This window comes from Phyllostomus hastatus, unplaced genomic scaffold, assembly GCF_019186645.2.
Source record: "Phyllostomus hastatus isolate PE091 unplaced genomic scaffold, TTU_PhHast_1.1 phas_contig_58, whole genome shotgun sequence".
NCBI classification, from domain to species: domain Eukaryota; kingdom Metazoa; phylum Chordata; class Mammalia; order Chiroptera; family Phyllostomidae; genus Phyllostomus; species Phyllostomus hastatus.
In genome coordinates, this window is record NW_025333916.1 from 37,556,149 (window position 1) to 37,576,721 (window position 20,573).

The window sequence follows — 20,573 nt, forward strand, 5'->3', positions numbered from 1 at the left end:
ACTTCTAGCTGTGGAACCTCAGGATCCATTCTCTTAGAGGCTGTGATTAATTTTTAAAGCAGTAGTTTATGCAAAGTTCTTAGAGCAGGGTCTGGCTGCAATGCAGTAAACGCTCAGTTTTAGTTATCTTTTAAGCAAATAGCCCAGACTTAATGCAAAACTTCAGAATCACTGCCCTCCTCCCCCTGCCCCACCCCACCGCCCTGCCCTGGAATTTATCAATAGCTTTCAAGGACGTCTTCTTCCCCCAGCCCTTCTGGGCCTGAGTAGAGTGGAGAAGGAAGCCCAATATCATCACTTGGTCCCCTTATCCTGCGCCGTCTCTGCGGGGTGGGCTGAGTACTCACCACCTCTTCATGCAGAGACCCCAGGATTTTAGAGCGTGGAGAGGAGCACGGCTTTCAGTCCTGTGGGAGAGGACTGCGGCCCCATGGCTTTCTGCAGCTCTCCTTGGGAACATGTGACCTAGGCCAGGACCCACACATCACCAAAGAGCTTCCTGGAGTGTCACTTTGATTCTCCTACCTACCACATGGATGTACAGAAGGAATGATCTTCCCTCCTGAAATAAGGAGTAAAGAATGATTTAATCTCAATAACAATTCTGAAAAGCTTTTTATTTCGAAGAGAAACTATTCACTATGCCTGTGCTCCAGCATGTGGGCAGAGAGCTGCCACTTGCTTTCAAGCTTCCAGGTTTGCAGGACGTGGGGGACAGCCTGTGTCTTACCTAAAATTTGTGCAAGCTTGTTCACCAGCTGTGTCCTGGCCAGATCCAGGCCCGCAGACCCCTCAGGCTCAGGCACAGAGCGGTGTGCACCCAGACGGAGCCTGCTGGTTTACAAAGCCTGCTCTTCAGACTGCTGTGTTGTCACAAATAATGTTTCTGAGAGGCCCTTGAACAGATGTCAAAGCTAGCTTTCATCACTGGTTGAAAGGAGCTCATTTTGTCACCCAGTGGACCTTTTGCCAAGTGCCCGGGTAGAAAGGACCGTGTGTGATTTTGAGCCAGGCAGCCTCATTCTAGAAGAGCTGACACTTGATCAGAAGAAGACACGGATGCTACCGAGGACATGGGGGAATGCAGCTTGCACACAGAACAGTACCTCCCTTCTCGGCACTGTGCCCCCTCCCAACCACCACCGGGCAGACACTCACCCACGTCCCTGATAGAGGCAGGCTGGAATCTCACCAGGTTGTTTTTGTGCTTCCTAATCACTTGACTCCCAAGGGTAAATGAGTCATTAGCTGATGACTGGGACAGCAGGTGCTAACCGGCAGCACATGGGTCTACAGCCCGTCAGTAGGAGAGTGCTGGTCTGGGAGTTAGGGGACCTGCGTGGCAGTTCTGAACGTTTTCTAGGACATTCCAAGCTCCCTGCCACTTAGGTGCGAAGCTCCCAGCATCTCCACATCTGGGCCCAAACAGCACTAATTACACTTCTTGTTTATGTTCACTTTATTTGCTCTCTCTCCAACTGGACCCTAAGCTCCTTTAGGGCAGGGCATATGCTGTCCATCTCTGTGTCCCTAACACCTGGTATGAAGCTGCAGCAGGCCCCCGGGATGGGGTGTGTGTGTGCCCACGCACGCGCATGATCGTGTGTGTACTTCGTCTGTGGCACAACAGACAGTAGCTCCCCTATTCCAAAGGGAGTGCAGAACAGTGTGCAGAATTTACACATGTGAGAGTTACATGACTCTTGACCCTTCGTAGGAATCAACTGGGAGCATAGAGGTTGGAGGAGGGATTTGAAGCAGATGCATGGACAAGGGAGTCCCACTTGAAGGAAGTGGGGCATCCCCCCTTCACCTCTAGCCTCGTGAACCACCGGAATTTCTCAGCTTGGGATGTGTCCCCTACCACTTGAGTCCTTGAGTTGTCCTGGGGAAGCCCCTCTATGGGGGGGCACAGATGACAGGCAGGTTCCTGACAGGTGGGAAGTGCAGAGGGCAGGGGCTGCTTGAAGTGTGGGGACAGGAGAGTGGGGCGCTGGAGGTGGGGATGTACTGGGACCATCAGGGCTTTAAAGAGCAGAGGGTGCTGCGTGTTGCCAGGTACCATGCAAGAGAAATTCAACTGGTGCGGGGTCGTTTAGATGCTGTTGGAAAAAGCTGCCTGGAAGGGTGAAGGCACCCCAACAGAGAAGTTCAGAAGAACAGCCAGAGAGCCCAGGGCAGAGAAAGTAGGAACAGGCAGGAGGGAATGTGTCGCCCACATCAAGGAAACCTTGGGAAGGATATTCAGTGATTGGACAGGTGATCGGAAGTCTTCAAATAACCCATGAAAATGTCCACCAGGCTCTTGTACCCAGGGAGCATGCTGCAGTTTATGGAAAACTTCCCTCCAACAGATGTTTCCCTCCCCTTCCCCTCCCCTGGATGGCATGGGAAGCCTGGCTAGTGAGTTGGAGGGTCAAAGTAGAAGCATGAGAGGCAGAGAGGGGGGATAGGAGACACCATGTCCTCTTCCCCAACCTGCAGATGGCCCCACGGCAACAGGCTTGCCCCAGGCAAAGGACAGCTGCACACTCAACCAGGTTCTGAGTTTTGATGACTCACTAGGCTGGGCGCTTTAATTATTGACAAGAGGATTCATATTACCCAACTTTTCATCCAGGGTTCAGGAAGAATTAATCCCACTCAGTAAGCTGAAAGGGGCAGTAGGCACAGAGATGTATTTGGCTTTGCATTTATTTTTCTATTACTTGAGCAGAATGATTGCATGTGAGTAAATGTTAAAATGACATCTAAGCTCAATTCTAAAGCTCAGTGACACTTTTTGGCAGCTGTGTGATGGACAGGGGTGATCCATTCTAATCCAAAATTTCCTTAAAGACTGCCCATCTGCCCAATCCCACCCCCACATCCTCTGAAAATACAAGACAAGCTCAGGCTATTGACCGATCAGCTTGTGATTCTCTCTGGCCCCTGGCTCAACTCCCCAGAGACCTCAGGGAACCTCTCATGAATTTAGGGTATGGTTCTTAGCTCTGTGAGTCTCACTGACTCCAGAGATTTTGTGAATCGTTCCATTTGTGAATTTCCCCTGGTTCCCAAGTACAGTACTAGGAAAATCCAGAATTAGGGACCAGAGGCCAATAATTCCTGCTCACCCTTGGTGTTTCCCTGAAGACTCCAAGTGACCGATCTATCTGTCCAAGGGAGTGGGTGAGCAGTTTGCAGCCCCACCTCCAGCAGCACTCACAGTCTGCAGAGTTCCAGACCAGGACTGCAGAGACTAGTGCAGCCAGCTGGGAGCCTGGGTGGCTCACCCAACAACCCTGACCTTCCAGTTCCTCACTTAGCCCATGGTTCGTAATCAGAGCTGCACAGCTGGATAATCTGTGTAGCTTTTGAAAAGATGCACATGCTCGGACCCCACCCTGGGGGATGGACGAGGTTCAGTGGGGTCAATGCGGAGGCCCAGCCTTCTGCCTTTCCAGATGGACCCATTTTCCTTAAGAGCAGGAAAGTCCGTGGAATTTATGCTATTTTTATAAAACTGGTGTTTTTAACTAGAACAGACTCCTAGAGGATTATCGGTCCCCTGTTACCCACACTCCCTGGCTTAGTCAGCATTGCTGGAACCTAAAGCTTGGTAATCACATAAGCATGGGTTGTCTTTCCAGGATATGAACATTCACAAAAGCAATTGGCAGAGAGAGAAAGTGCAGGTCTGCCCAATGAGCCAGGTCAGCCACATTGAGAGCAGAGTAGAAAAGGGAAACATTGGTTCTGTTGTTCATGTATTTTGAGTAGTAGACGGCATTACGAGTTGGTTGTCCTGAGAACAGCAAGATGACATGAATCTAGTTTTTCAAGGAAGTAGTTGTGGCCTTGTATGGGTCACCATTGCCCTGATGTGTTTGTTGTGAGACCTCAGTGGGGGAAGAAAGGGTCTTCTGAGAGGCCACATTGGAGTTACTATAATGTTGAAGTTCTCACTCTCTGCCAACGGATTCATCTGGGTGCTCCAGAGGACAGAGCTTGCTGATAGCATTCATGCAGAGTGGATTTCCTTGCCCTGCCAGGCACCCAGGAAGTACCAGCTGCTGGCATTCTTTCCTTATTCAGAGGGTGGTCATCTTGCTTTCAGAACTGGCCTCATGTTGCCCGGGGGTGGGGGAGCATTGCCCATTGTGCATTGTACCACCCATGGCACCTGGCCATCCTGTCTTTGTTGGGCCATCTGAGTGCCCTGATGAGTCAGCACCAGGGGGAGGGCAAATCCTCACTCCTAGGATTAGCCCCATGCCCACATAAAAACCATTCCTTTCTGAAACTTTGACTGAGTTTTAACTGTATGTTGGGAAAATTATGAAAATACCTTGAAATTATGTTTATGAGACATTGTATTGTATTCATGTCCAAGAACAAAGAACTATGAGCCTCTTTCTATTTAAAAACAAACAGCCATCTGCATTAAAAATTGTTTGTGTCTAATGCAATATGATGCATAGCCTGAGTTGCTTCCCTGGTTCCTTCTGTGTAACTAGGAAGTAACTTGCTGAGTTTCATCTGCTCCTTTCAGGAGACACTGAAAAGGGAAGTGCATAGAGATCTCAATCCAAAGAATGAAGCTGTGATGAGTCAGTCATTGTAGGACAGTGTAATGGTTTGAGAGATCATTTTGTTTCCCTTCAGTTGCTTAAAGAACGCTTTTTTCCTAAGTCAGAAGTCTGTGGTCTCTTGTCAGAGAAACCTAAGGTGGAGATACCAGAGAGCTTTAACTGAAAGGACATCTCATAATAGCTGGGAGTGGCAGCAGGTGGAGGATTCTGAGCCTGCATCTGGCTTATTAGAAGCCTTCACTGGCGATCAATGGCCAGTGTCTGGAATGGGCCTGGCATTGGGGTGGGCCAGATGGTGTGAGGCACTGGCTGGCTTCTTTACCAACCCTAGTGGAAAGAAACACTGATGTTAGGAGCATGGTGCTGAGCTCTTCCTTTTCTCCTGGGCAGGAGTTATACCACCAGTCCTATGACTGTGTCTGCGTCATGTTTGCCTCCATTCCGGATTTCAAGGAATTCTACACAGAGTCAGATGTCAACAAGGAGGGCTTGGAGTGCCTGCGGCTCCTGAATGAGATCATCGCCGACTTTGATGACGTAGGTGCTTGAGAGTAACCCTCGAAGGGCAAGGCCAACCCCAGGCCCACACTGGGCATTCCCATGGCCAGGGCACTTAAAGTTGCTCATTTTGCTCTGTCTTAAGATTTGCCCTTTGGTGTGATATTTTGTGGTTGGAGTTAAAGCCTTTGACTTTATTTAGGTCCCTGAAAATTTTGCAGAGACAAATGTATTTTATTTGTGAGATGGTATGATTGCTAGGAACCACAACCAAAATCTGTTCAATAAAATACCTACCCAGTGTGCTTATTAATTTTCTTGAAAGGCTGGAGCTCCAAGGAAAATACTTGCCCATCCATTTTTATATAAAAAATGCAATGAATCTATTTGTCATCGTAGATTACTGGCCTGTCTGTCTGTATGTATTCCAAGGTCTCGGTCAGATGTCAGCCTGACCTGTGCATGGATGACATGCTTTGTTGTTGGAAGAGCAATGTTGGAAGACCTGGGATAATATATTTTAGAAGGGACAAAATATGTATTTTGAACTTAAAATGGATGTCATTTTTCAATGTCTTGCCTATGTAAAGAATAATATGTTTTGTTTTCTGATAAGGACAAACACACTTCTGATTTTAAGAATGTTGCTGCCATACTATTCTTGTAAATATGAAGCAAAATATAGAAAAATCGACATTCGTGAACACCAGTTTATCATGATTCATGGAACTTTGAAATATAGCAATGAAATTATGTAATATGATGGTTTCAGGCCAACTTTTAAATGTCTTGTGGAACCTATACATTTCTCTGTTACCATCATCATCACCATGAGGTTGACTGAAGACTCATGGGAAGGTAATGGCAATAGAGCTTTCCAATGTTATGCTGGGTTCGTAGTGAAAAACAGTGGTACATTTCCTCCAGCTGCCCCTCAGTGAGATAGATGTTCCCAGTACCAGTGGGTGAGTGGCAGTGCCCTTCCAGAGTGGGCTGGCTCTTGGACTTGTAGTGTGGGGGTTTGCTCCCCTCTCTTAAATTCTCTGATATGTAATCTTGAAGGAAACTCCTCTGAAACAGGAGTACCAAGGCAGGCTCAGGAAGATGCTCCGGCCTTTGATTGACCCCTTTGTCCTCCAGGGCAGATACACAACCTTCTAGAGTTTCCTTCACTTGCCCCCTTACTTGAAACCACTCTCACATGCATTTTAATGTATCCAGGGTCCTTCACCTTCACTAGCACATTTTGAAAGGTAATTCATGGTAATTGGAAGTGAATCATTATACTGCATTTCCTTCCAGGCATATGTTCTTTGTGGAATTCATAAAGTGCTCTTTCCCAGCAAAGCCCAAGGTCGGAGGATAAATAAGCAGTGGGTGAAAAATCTCATGTTACCATGACTGTGAACTAGAATTTGAGAACATCTCTAGAAAGTGCTTGACCTTGGGTCAGCACTCAACTGAGTAACTGAGTAATTTGCAACTTTTTTCATCTTGTGGCACACATAAACTAATTACTAAAATTCTGTGGCACAGTAAAAAACATATTTTTTGCTGACCTGACCGAAAATAGGTATAATTTTGATTCATTCACACCAGACAGCCAGCTCTGTATTGGGTGTTGTCATTTTTTTTATTTGACAAGGGAATCTAAGGGAAAAGAGGTCAGTGCCCCTGACTAAGTAGTCAGGCACTACACATTGTAAAAATCCTTGTGGCACACTGGGTGAAAGTTGCTGGAATAACTAAATGATTGTTGTTGCCTTGCAGCTGCTGTCCAAGCCAAAATTCAGTGGGGTTGAGAAGATCAAGACCATCGGCAGCACGTACATGGCCGCGACGGGCCTGAGCGCCGTGCCCAGCCAGGAGCATGCCCAGGTACGGGCCTGCGGGCCGCACGAGGGCACACGTGCACCTCAGCTCCCCCGACAAGTCGTCCATGGGCCCAAACAGTCATGCAGTGTCCACAGACTGTTCTGTGTGCACACCCAAATCTCGGTGGTTAAGGGCTTCCGAGAGAACATGAGAATTTCAGAGTCTTCACTGAACTTTCTCTGGTGGACAGAAAAAGAAAAATCCACCCAATCTGCTGGCTGCTTGGGACCAGATAAATATGCAAAACACTCACTTTTAGAGCTGTTTGTGTAGAGGTGCCTCACTACAGGATGATTCCTGATCCTTTGGTTAAAAACATGCTATCAAAAACCAAGCTGACCAAATAGAAATTCGGTCGAAAAGACAATTTGGACTAAATTGAGTGTCTTCAGTCACCTAGGATTTTTGAGGGGGCTTTCCATTATGTTGTGTTTTGCTTCTGTGTGTGTGCAGATACCTTCATGTAACTTGTGGGTCCATAAACAAGACCCCTTCTCCCGACAGGGCAGTGGGCTCCCTGACGGGCCCCAGCGCAGGGTTGCTGTGGGACAGAGGCAGGGGGTGCAGCACAGAGGACCAGACCTTGCCAGAGCACAGCTTGCTGAAGGCAGGTGGAGTCCCCCCGAAGGAGTCCCCCCTTATGCTCAGCTTCCACTCCCACCCCCACATCCCACAGGTGGAGTGGGGGAGGGACAACCATGTGCTAAAGCAGGGCTCCCTCCTCCGGGAACATCGGGACAGCGTCCTCTTTTTTTTTTCTCTTGTTCATGGGCACAGAACAGAATGTGAAATGTCCAAGTGAAGATTAACACTAGCATTTTTCCAGGTGAATGAGGTGATATGTATTCTGTTTCGTCTCCTCCTCACATGTTTGTTCCTGTCAGTCTGTTCCTTGTTTTTGTGCCTCTAATTCTGTTTTGCTCTTCAGTTTATTTTGCTCATTAGATCCCTCTTATAAGTGAGATCATATGGTATTTGTATGTCATTGCCTGGCTCATTTCACTTAGCATAATAACCTCCAGTTCTGTGCATACAGTCGCAAAGGTAAGAATTCCTTCCTTTTTTATCGCCACGTAATATTCCATTGTGTAAATGTACCACAGCTTTTTTATCCCCCCATCTACTGGTGGGCACTTAGGCTGTTTCCAAATCTTGGCTATTATAAACCACGCTGCTGTGAACATAGGGATGCATTTATTCTTTTGAATTGGTGTTCCGGGATTCTTTGGATTTGTTCCCAGAAGTGGAATCACTGGGTCAAAAGACAGTTCTCTTTTTAGTTTTCTGAGGAAATTCCATACTGTTTTCCACAGTGGCTGCACCAGTCTGCATTCCCACCAACAGGGCACTGGGGCTCCCTTTTCTCCACATCCTCACCAGCATTTACTGTTTGTTGATTTATTAATGATAGCTGTTTTGGAAGTTGTGAAGTGGTATCTCATTGTGGTTTTAACTTGCATCTCTCTGATGGCCAGTGATGCTGAGCATCCTTTCATATGTCTACGGGCCCTCTGTATGTCCTCCTTGGAGAAGTGTCTATTCAGGTCTTTTACCCATTTTTTAATTGGATTGTTTGCCTTCCTGGTGTTGAGTCACATGAGTTCTGCATATATTTTGGAGGTTAAACCCTTGTCTGATGTATCATTGGCAAATATGCCAGATTATTATTTTTAATGGGTATGCATTACTTGAGTAATAAGGAGAAGTAAAAGAAACAAGCAATAAAATAAACCCAATCGAGGTCCTGCGCAGCACGGTTCATGGCGAGAGCTCTCTTCCTGGTTTATGGATGGCCACCCTCTTCCTCTGCCCTCACATGGCAGGGGGAGAGAGAGAGATCTTGGGGGGAGAGTGTTAGGGCCTCAAGACATGATTTGGGGTGGCCAAGTCAGTCCACATCCTTGTCTGTCTTCATTTAAAATGTCAATACTTTAGTTCATTCTGGATTTTTGTGCATTCATTTTGACTTTTAAAAACATTGCATCAGGAGTTATTTCTCATGGTTGATGAGCTTCTTGGTGCCCCCTTAAGTTTTATGCCCAAAGCGGGTGCCTCACTCTCCTCACCCTAATTCCAGGCCTCAGTCTGAGGTCTCTCCAGCGGATACCCCCTGGTGGACCAGGTAGGGCCCTCGACCTGACCACCCTCACCCCACACCCTAGCTCTCTGAAAGCCACTTACCGCCCCTTGGCAGGGCCTGTAAGCAGAGATCCTCAGAGGCGCCACCACGTGAAGGCCCGTTCAGCCTGCAGCACGAGGGCCTGGCCCATCCTTCACTGCCCTCACCGCGCTGATGTGTCCTCCTGTCTTCCTGGTGCTCTCTGCCTCCGAGCACTCACTCTCCAGGTCCTGTCTGTGGCCTCTGAGGGAGCTGGCCATTGCCTTTGTCCAGATGTCCTCTTCTCAGCTTCTGGGGTTTTCACTTGGCTGACCCCTGCCTGTGGTCCCACTCTTCGGGACATGGTCCATGTTCTTTCTCAGACGCCTCCTTTCCATCAGGGATCTCACCTGAGACTCAGCCTTTCCCCTCTGCATATTTGACCCCCGCCAAAACCATCCTCTGCCATCCTGACCCTGGAGCCAGGCTTGGCTATCACACGCTTTCCATGGACATCCAGCTTTCCCCCACCACCCTCATTTTCTTCTTGTCCTCCCTACTCCCAAAACAGGGCCAGCCATCTGGCTCCAGCCCCCAACCATCTGCCCAGCCCACCCTCTCTCTCCCTACACCAGCCCTCAGACATGCACGGTGCTTCTGTGCCCACCCACGCCAAATTCACTCAGTGCCCTTTCCAAGTGGGGTGCACCCACCACTGCCATCAGAATCACCTGGGTCGGTTGTTCTGCGTGGTTTCTGGGAAATCCCCAAACCTGCTGTGACTCGGAGGGTGGGGCTAGGTACTCCTTTTCCACTGGGTTCCCCTGGTGACTCTGCTATGCACGGAACACATCCTGCTTTCAGGTCTCACCCATCAGCGGTGCCATGGCTCTGAATTTCCCAGAAGTCTTTCCTACACCCTAACCTGAGGAGCTTGGTGTCTAGATCTTATTTCCTCCTCCCAGGTGCTGCATTCATCATTTTCAGCTTTCGTATAGATGTGTGTGCTTTTCATTCACCATCCAGATTGCAGCAGGTGCCATATTTTACACGAAGTTCCCCAAAATCCCCAGCAGGGGGCCTTGGGCATAGGGATTACACCTGTTCGTTTCCTGAATGATTGAGTGTGTGCCCACCCAGGTCCTACTACGAGAACAATATTTCACTTCCTTCACTCTGCTTTACGGACCTGTTACTACCAATTCAAACTTCTCTCCTTGTTTTTACCCCTGCCATTTTTGAACACTTACTAAATGCTTCCTGAAGCTTTACTTTTAATAAGTCTAGGAGACCCTTTTCCCCAGTCCATTTCACAGGTGGAGAAACTGAGGCACAACAAGGCAGTCACTTACCCGAGGTCATATAGAGAACAAGCAGTGACCAAGAGGGCCTGCAGACCTGGGCACTCCGGTGCGGTGCGGGCTCAGCTCTGAGAGTCTGGAGCTCAGGCCGCGTCAGCTCCTCCTGTCCTTCACCAGCCCCGCCCCCGCCACCTCCGCATCTGCACCCACAAGTTTGTGTCTACACCACTCCCTCACTGCCGCCTCCTTACCTTTGCAAAGCTGTCCTTTCACAGCTGCCCCGCCCCTTCTGCCCCCGTCAACACTTGCCCTCTTAACTATCCTTGAGCTGATGATTCCTGGCTTCTTACCAGTGGTCGTAACTATTCACCTTCATGGCAGAGTGGAAAGAGGCTAACTTTCAAGTGAGACTGCTCGTTACTTACTGTAACACCTAAGCTTTCTGAACTTCACTGTTCTTATATATAAAATGAGCATCACATCCACTTCATAAGGCTGTTAGGAAGACTACATTAATATGCAAAATGCTCAATAAACTCCATGGACAGAGTGGTAATAAAAATGCTAATGGCAATAATAATACAGTTGTGATTTGTACACTATTTCTCGTGTTGATACCACTGTCCCTTCCAATAGACCAGGGATAAGTGGTTTTGGACGTAAGTGAAATGTGATATGTTATCATGTCCATGCATGGAGTTTTACTCAATATGAGCTATTTTTATTTTGAGCATTTAATTAGAATCTTGGTAAGGTCATCCTAGAAAAAATTTGAAATTCAGTGAAAGTCTTCTATAAGGAAGAAAAAACACACTTGACAAATATTAACAGGGATATTAGTTATTTTTATAAGAAATGAAAGTCACTTTTGCACTTTGTAACACACCTACTTGTTTCTCTAGTTATAAAAATATTCAACTTACTTTTTATAAGTGAAAAACCTTCTGTTTATTGTTTAGCCAAATATTTCACTGGGCAAAAGACATTTAATTTGCAAAATACATTGGGTTTCTGAAGGATTAATGTGTTTTCCTTAAATCCCCAAAGAGGCAGAGTTATCTTGATAAAAGCCTTTTGGCATTTCTCTTTTATTTGTGACGCCTCTGCGTTTTTCCTTGTGGTGGCAGCACACACGTCCATGGGGAGAGTCAAGGCGCAGGAGCCTCTCAGCGCCCGGTCGGAGCTCGGCTTCTATGCCTGCCTTTGTTTTGCTTGTTTGTGTTTTTCAAATGAAACAGTGTGTCTTAATTTTAAGCATAAAGACAATATAACCAAATGTTGGTTGCCTGATGTGTAACAACTGATTGCTGTTTTTCTTTGTCAAGAAGTGAATGTTACATTGAGAATGGGTTCTCATTCTAGGCCCGCTCTCATGCTGTGGTGAACGTACACCTGGTCAACAGGTGTTCTGGGATGCGCTCCACGGTGGGGAAATGGGGACTCTGTGTCTCGTTGATCTCTTCGCTTTACTGTCAGGACTTCACTCTCCTCCAAGCCCCACACGTGCAGCCCCTGCTTGATCCGTGCCATGGCCTTTAGACTTCAGGCCATGATAGCACACTTGTTCTTACAAGTATATGTTTTTCTTGACTTGAAGACTATGTTTTAGAAAAAGGACACTTCGTTTTCAAACAGTCATTTCCAGCTTCTGAAAATTGATAGATTTTTAGCCTGATCTTCATTCCTGATGACAGTAGTCATCAACTAGAGCGTAGAAAGAGCTGCTCCACAGACTTGACATATTCTCCTCATTTCACCACACTCTTCACCTCTCCCTGTTGCCTCCTTCCCGAGCTTGCACTCTGGAACTTCACCTACTGGGCCACTCTGGAACCTCATCTCCTTTGCTGGCCCTGTAGTAGAGGAAGTCCATCCTTCCTGCCCTAATCAAATGTGTGGATTATCTCTGTTCTCAGGAATTATGTAAATGGTTGTGAGCTTTCCCAGACAAATTTTACTAAGAACTTAAGTAAACCAAAACAAAGTACTGTACAGAGGTGAAAACTTTCATTCAAACCCGTGCTTTGATTGTATTACTGCTATATAATAAGCCACACCTCTAGCTTTTATTCAGAATTTCAAATAGAGCAATGACCATTGCCAGTGACACTTTGGAAGAAAATAACTTGTGGTGCCAGTAAGATAAAGGAGGGAAGAAGCAAAAGGTAGCAGCAGAGAGTTTTTATTCTTGTCCAGGTATGAGCCTTGCTGCTTGTTAAATTTTTAAAGCATTTTTATTATTGCAGTCTTTTTAATTATTTAGTTATTTATTTTATTTTAAAAACTTTTATTTTTAAATTATTTATAGATGCACTTATTAGTTTATTTTATTTATTGACTATATCCAAACACATTTGACAGCTGGCCAGGGCTCCGAGTGAGGGTGGTTACAAAGCACTGCCTCCCTCCCCACCTGGTTCTTGCTGCGTTCTCCCCATAAGACAACACCATGGCTGGTGTGCCAGCTTTTTTCCATTATTCTGTTCCCTCCATCTCCCGACTCAGATCCCAGGCTCTGTGTGACCCACCCATGGCACTCCTATAATCCCTCACCCAGCGTATCAACAAAACTGAACTATTGCAAAGTAATAAACAATCAACATTTTCCATTCACATTCACTGACTCAGCTTAACAGCTCCGTCTCTACCCATGTTAGGAGCTGCCTGGCCAGCTGTGTGGGACTTTACTGAGCTGGCTGGTAAAATGCCTCATCCAACAGGCATTTTCTTTCCCCGCCGTGGCAAACTCCAGGTACTTGCTGATGACCGCCCCTCTGTAACTGCATTGCTTCTGGGGAAGCCACCTGTGCAAACAGCAATTCCAGTGCTGAGTGCATCTGGGAACATTAGAGGTGCCTCAGTCTGCTCAGGTTGCTATAACAAAAATATTTTAGACTCAGTCACAAACAAAAAACAGTTCTTTCTCGTAGTTCTGGAGGCTGGGAATACCAAGATCAAGGCACCAGCAGACCTGGTGTCAGGTGAGGACTGTCTTCCTGGTTTACAGGCAGCCCAGCCGCCTTCTTGCTGTGCCCTCGCAGGGTGGAAAGCAGAGAGAGGGGAAGCAGGCTCCCTCCAGTCTCTTCTGATAAGGAGACTAACCCCACGGGTGAGGGCTCCACCCCCACGACCTAATCACCTCCCAAAGGCCCCACCTCCTAACACCACAGTCACACTGGGGATTAGGCTTCCATTTGTGAACATGGGGGGACACCACCATTCAAACCATACCAGACAGACTCTGCCAAGTTGGCCATGGATGAAGCGAGGAGCCATTCTGGTCTATTTTGCTTCCAGTTTCGTAGTAGCTAAAACATTGAAACTAATAATCACAGTTCCCTTTACTACACAAAGTAGGAAACAGTTTTGGTCTCTGCTGAAATGAAAAGCAGTATCCCAATGCTGCACATTTTTGTACAAATGCAAAGCTATTGTGATGTGTCATAAATAGAGAAAAGTTTCCTCCTACTTTCAAGCTACTAATAAGGAACTGCAAACTGAAAGGAAATGAACCACTACTCTTTGCTACTGAGAGACACTTAAAATATCAGACCCTAAGGTCATTGTCAAAGCCACATATCTGCGTAAGGTGCTCCATGTGGGGAAGGCAGAAGAGCATTAACCCAGCACGTAAGACAGTTTCATCCCGACAGATGCTGTTTGTGGCAAGCAGAGTGATGTACTTTTCTAAACTACCACAAAGGAGACTAAATAAATCCTGAGCCCCAGGGATACAGGCTGAATGTGTTGCCTATAATAATTTGCTTCACCTTTACCACAACATTATGATATAGGTAGTTTCACAGATGAGGAAAGTGAGGCCCAGAGAAGTTGTGTGACTCAGAAGTGCTGGCAATTATTTATTGCATTTCCAACTTTCAGACAAGTAGTGGTCAGAATATAAACAGTGCTCCTAGGAAAATAAAGGAGAGGTGAATGGGAGAGATGTGTCTGTGGGAGGGCAATCTGGAGACTGGAAGGGAGGGGACAAAAAGGAAGGCCAGACCCTCTGAATCTCAAGTTTCCAATTCAGGGATTTGAAATTAAGGGCACCGTTAGTGTAAGTAGAGGAGTCAAGGATAAAAGCTGTCTTGTGGGAAATTAAATAATATAAGTTTCAGATATACAAGTTTGAGTTTGCACTAGGACATCAAGTAGAATTTCAGTCATCCGCATGAGCGGAGGCTAGTTCCAGAGACGGCAGCCGGCAACCCTTGATTCCAGTTCTCCATCAGCTGAGGGCCTGTTAGACCCATCGCCCAACCCACCTGTCACCATTCACCAGCAAGAATACCCAGAAAAACTGCCTACCTGTTGTCTAGATGTTTCTGCATATTTCATTTAAATCTCCCTCACGAAGCTTACAAAAAAGAAAGCAATGCAAAACTATGTTGAAATTACTAAAGTGAAAGGAAAGATAAGATGGGGAAAATGAGAATGCTACATAAAACACAGACAGAAAGGCCTGCCCACATTCTAAATGCTTCCCCAGGGAGGGAGGCAAAGTTGTTTCAACTGAGGACCCTGGAGTCAGGTTGTCGGGCTGCAAAGCCTGGCTGTGCTCCTTACATGAGTCATTGACCTCCCTGGGTTTTCCTTTCCCGTCTGCACAACAGGATGAAGATAGAAACTCCTTCAGGGGTGTCATGGTGGGGATTAAATGCATAGCTGCATACATGCATACATACCTACCTCCGTGTATACAATACAACACACATATATGCATCCACCATTGCTATTAAGTGTTCTGAAATGTCCAGCAGGCAACACAGTCACAGTGCTGCAGTGTTCATAAGGTGAGACCAAAGCACCCATTCGTTAGTAGACTTGAAAACCAGGCCAAGTCAGGCTGGAGGTGGATGCTGTACTGGGCTCTGACCCAAGGGGTGACAGAGGCCCTCATGGCAATGACACTAAGTCTGTAGTGAGCCAGGTGCTCAGTAACTTCCTTGTTGAAAAAGGTTTAAAATGTTGGGGCTGAAGATGTTTGCTATTACATCCCATAATGTGTATTTTAAGAAAAGACGTTATCTGTAGAGTGAAATCTGGTGGAGCACAGTGCGAGTCCAATGTAGTTCAGGTTGAACGAATCTAGAGGAGTCCATGATGGTGTGGCGATAGGGCTGTTTTCCACAGTGTTGTTCTGTGTCTCTGGATCGTAATAGACACAGGGCGGCTGTGAGTCTGGTCCTGTTCTCTGACAGGTGCCTGAATCACAGGTGCCCCACCAGGTGGGGCTGATGTTGGTGCTGCGCTGTGGTCATCAGTCCCCCTGGGAGAACTGCAAGGTCTGATCAGATCGCCCCCAGGAGCCCCAGGCGGAGAACTGCATGCTCCTTAGACAGAAGTTCTGGATCTTTAAAGTCAGACAGACGCCATCCTAGCAGTGCTCAGTGAATAAAGGGATGGGAGAAAGGGAGAAGGAGGGGAGGAAAGAGGAGAGAGGATGGGAGAGGAAGCACATGTTAATTTTATCCTACTATATTACCTCGGTTTTTACTAAGTAGTCCCTTGAATCATAAAATAACCTCAGTACACGCGTATTTACCTTCAGCAGTTTTCCTTGCTGGTGCAACTTCCAAAACAGCTCATGAAATGTGTTCCACAAAAACAAACGTGTTGTCTCACTCTGTGCCTGAAATTCATCAAATATTTGGAGGTATTTAACAAATTATTTGGATCGTGGGAGAAAGAGCAGCTTTATACTGCCATCAAATATTTATCAAAAGCTCAATTATAGGGACTTTTTGAAATGAACTGGCTCTTCCAGAGACTGAGCATAATTTTTTCTAGAGTTTACTAAGCCCAAATGAGTTATTGACATTGGATTTAAACCTCACTCCTGGAACCCAATCTCTGCATTTATTACTGAGGTCGCATCAAACCTCCACTGTAGGTCCCGCTGCAGGAAAACAGATGGGGCGATAATTTACCAGGGGGTGAGGCTGTTCGGCTAGGCCTTGGTCCGAGACAAAGCAAACCATCTCTCCAGAGGCCAGTCAATTCTTCTTGCTAGGATGCTGGTGATTTCTACTGCACAGGATTGTGCCAGTTGATTTAACAGTTTGTCCTTCATTAAAGGAGCAAGATGTTTTCCAGTTCACTGAATAAACCTCCAAATCATCTTCTTATAAGTCATGAGACAAGAAATATTAGCAAGCCCTGATGGAAAACTGTTCTTAAGAAATGATTTTGCATTTCCACCAAAGTTAGCTGGCAGTCTGTTGCAGAGTTCCAGTTTTTAAAAATCATTTGGTTTTTCTTCCACAATTTTAAGTTGTGGATTTATGGCAACAGTAGGACTTCATTTGTCTTTTTGTAGATGTAGATAAAAAGACAATTCACGAGAAGAAAGGAAGAAATCTTTCTGAACCAGAAATTTAGTTCCACTTCTCTGTTCATATTTATTTAATTAGTGCAGTGGTCTCAGCTGGGAGCAGTTTTGCTCCCAGGGGGCAGTCGGCAACGTCTAGAGACGTTGTGGTTGTCGCAATGGAAGGGTGCGTGCTACTGGTGTCTGGAGGGGGAGGCCAGAGGTGCTGCACAGCGTCCTAGAAGGCACGGAAGAGTCCCCGTAACAAAGAACTGTCCCTCGTGAGCATCAGCAGTGCCGTGGTGGGAAACCCTGCCTTAATCTTCCCCCTTGTCACTCACGTTACTAAAATACTGTGTGGACTCGATGGATAATCCTCTTGTCGTTTTCCTTTTTCATTAGCTGCTCCCTTGGTTTTCTTCATCTCCCTGTCGTCTTGAATAAGCAAGTGATGTTCATTGTCCCTGGTTTTCTTCTCACTCATCCCTGTTGGAACCCTTACAGTTGGATTTGTCTCCCTCCCCATAGAGAATGTTCCCCCGAGGTCAGCAGGTGCCCCCTCTTTGAGTGTCATGAGACTGAACACTCATCCCAGGAGTCACGATGTGACACCCTCCATGCCTGATGTTCCGTCCCTGCTACTCTTCTCCCAAGCATTCCCAGTGTCCCTTGCTGATGCCTGTCCCAACTGAGGGCACTGCCCAGTCTAGCCCCATAATGTTCCATTTCCTTTTCTTCTCTTGGAGCCCTCACCCACTTCAGTGAGCACATGAATGATCCCTCCTGGGCATAGGCTCCCCAGATGAGCGTTAGCTGGCTTGGATCTCCGACCAAAACTTGACAGTTCTCTCTGATCCTCCCAGTCATCTCCTCTGCCGCCCGACAGTCCACCTGTGTGTAGCCTCTCCATGAGCATGTACCGAGTGCTTGTGAAGCAGTCACTGTATCACGTTGTGTGGACAGAGACTTCGAGAAGATCATCTCTTCCCTTGTGGAGTTCACAAACGAGTGAAGGAGACAGACGAGAGAAAGACCACTTGGACTTCAGGGCTGAGATGGGTGTCTGTCCCATGAGGCTGTCACAGTGTTGGGACTGCATTTTACCAGGCACCCAACCATTGACTACCAGGGCAGTGGGAACCTATAGGACATGTAAATTAAAACACTTGATGCATTATGTACATATATTAATAATCTAGTTTTCAAATGTAACCCAAAATAGAAATTTTAAAAAGATGAACTTCAAAATTAAATGTAAATATAATAGGTATTACAAATGAGTGGTAAATATAAACTAGTAACAGGAAAAATAAACATAAACTAAAAGTAAATAGAAATTAAAAGGTAGAAATTGAATAGGTCGCAAATAGAAATTGATAGTTAGAAATTGAAATTTCTACCTATCCCCATTGGAAACTTTGGACTTTTCTCCTTTTTTAGCTTTATACCTATGATAGTTCTGTATTCCTCAAAAGATAATAAACCACCCAGGGACAAGCAGAGGCAGAAAACTGTTCCCCTTTGTATCAGTTTGCTTGGGCTCCCATAACAAAGTAACACAGAATGGGTGACTTAACAGAAATTTCTTTTTTTGGTCTGGAGACCGCAAGTCCGTGAACGAGGTGTCGCGGGGTTGGTTTTTCTGAGGTCTCTCTCCTCGACCCGGAGATGGCCGTCTTCTCCCTGCGTGCTCACCTGGCCTTTCTCTGTGTTTGCGTCCTGATTTCCTCTTCTTACAAGGACACCTGTCCTACTGGATCCGTCATACTAGTGACCGAATTTACTCATAATTGCCTCTAAAGACCTTGTCTCTAAATCCAGTGACATTCGGGGAGCTGAGGGTTTGCAACTTCAACATCTGAGTTTGGTGGATGCACACATTTCAGCCCCTAACACCCCCTCCCCTAGAAAGACAAAAGAAGGGAGTGGTGTTGGCAGACCCAAGGAGAACTGTAGCAGGTGTGGAGTGAGGAAGAGGAGGAATGAATCCCCTGACCGCTCTTTCTGCCCACCCTCTCTTCTCCCCCGGCCCGCCCACGGGTCAGCCCAACAGAAAACCAGGAGACAAGGAAGCGGCAGTTCCTACGGGTCAGCGTCCCTGTGCCAGAGCCCCGCAGAGCAGGGGATGACCGGGTGTGAGGGGCAAATGGAAAACCAGGAGCCAGCCCCTCCCCAAGGGTGCCCTCTGTTGGCGGTGCCTGGGTTACAACAACGCAGGCCCTACTCAGAGTCTCCTAATGTTTCATGTATCCTTGTGGCCAAAAAAATGAATGGGGACATAATGCTTCCTTGAGATGAAATTGAAGTCTCACCAGTGTCTGCAGGGTGGCAGAGCCATAGTTTGTATGTGTTCCTGTCTGAGTGGAGCCCAGGTCTGTGGCTGGAGAGAATACGCCCCAGCTTGCCCAGCCCTAACCCCGTCTGCCTGTGTTCCTTTCTCCCCAGGAGCCCGAGAGGCAGTACATGCACATCGGCACCATGGTGGAGTTCGCTTTTGCACTGGTGGCGAAACTGGACGCCATCAACAAGCACTCCTTCAATGACTTCAAGCTGCGAGTGGGTACGTCATGCGGAGGCCTGGCTTTCAGTGGTGGAGAAGGTGTGGAGTCAGGAGCAAATTCCCAGGAAACATTGATAATCTTCGTGTTGAAGTAGGGCCATGACAAATGTGTCTTGCGGGACTGGATTGCAGGTGGAAGGTGCTCAGGGAAGTTATGAATTTCTCAGAACTTTGGCACAAAGTAGAACAAAAAAAACCTCCACTTTGGTTGGACCCAGGTTTAGCAACTGGACCATGAGCTGGATTTCAGTCCCACTGTCCCTTTCCCTCCAGCCAGGGACCAGCCACAACGTGCACAGCCTTAGCCACCCTGAGAAGCTCACGGAAGCCACTGGCTGGGCTAAGCCAGCGACTTAAGCCACTTCATGATTTCATAGACTGCTGCCTATAATACTAGGACCGCCTTAAACTAGGAGATGCATCCAGACTTCAGAGCAGTACAAACATTTTTTTAAAACATTAAGTGCATCTTAGAGTTGTTAGAATAGTCACACACTCCTGCAATCACAACCTATAAGAATGCCACGTGCGTCCTCGGTTCTGAAATAGCTATAGCTTTTCATACTGAATATTCACATTTCAGAGAAAAGTCCACCTTTCTTTAAAATTAAAAAAAGTTTCTAAAGTTATTTTCTTACTTTAAGTTGATTTTTTAGTATATACCACGATTACTTGCCTTTTGCTACTGTTTATCCCGAAACAATACGTTTTCGGGCCTGAGGTTAGCACACAGCTGCCCTGTGAGGTCTGCAGTGACTTCCGGCCATCCAGGATTTGTAAGAGCTGCTTCGACCATTGTATGTTTTTCTTGGCAACACATTTTGCTTCTTCCGAAAGCAAGTCCACGTGAGACTAGATTTTTAAACACAGTCCATGTGAATGGCTGTTCATTTCTTTTGCACAGATTTCAGCTATTTAAAAAATCCTGGTATATATAGCTGTTTCTTCCTTTGCTCTGCATATATTTTCAGTTTTTCAACCCAGAAATATTTATACATTTCTTAAGAAATTGGGACCCTCCTCTCGGTATGTCCTATTAATTATCAGCATCTGGATGCACTTCTCACCTCCATGCACGGTGGACCTTTGTCCAGGCTCCGCCACTTGCAAAGGTGAGAGGGGCAGCCACGTCACCCTGCTGACCATGTCCAACTCATGGTGTGTTTTTGACCCTGGAGATTCTTTATTGTTTTGACAGCATGGAAAAGTGGCTTCTTAAACTTTCATATTACCCTCCTTAAAAAAAGAAAGAAATTGATTGCACTGTGGAATGACCCCTCTATTGTCCAACACATATGCACCAAAATCACATTGCCTTCACTGCAAGAAGGAACAGGGACAATTATTTGCTAGC

At 46.5% G+C, this 20,573-nt stretch overlaps 1 protein-coding gene across 1 annotated transcript in view; it reads left to right on the forward strand.

The window, feature by feature from the left end:
• Positions 1–20,573, forward strand: part of ADCY2 (adenylate cyclase 2) — a 350,931-nt gene that overhangs the window by 322,004 nt on the left and 8,354 nt on the right. The window contains exons 21-23 of the mRNA XM_045848376.1: positions 4,965–5,111; positions 6,843–6,950; positions 19,105–19,219. Of these exons, the coding sequence (XP_045704332.1) occupies positions 4,965–5,111; positions 6,843–6,950; positions 19,105–19,219 (370 nt within the window). The remainder of the gene's footprint in view (positions 1–4,964; positions 5,112–6,842; positions 6,951–19,104; positions 19,220–20,573) is intronic.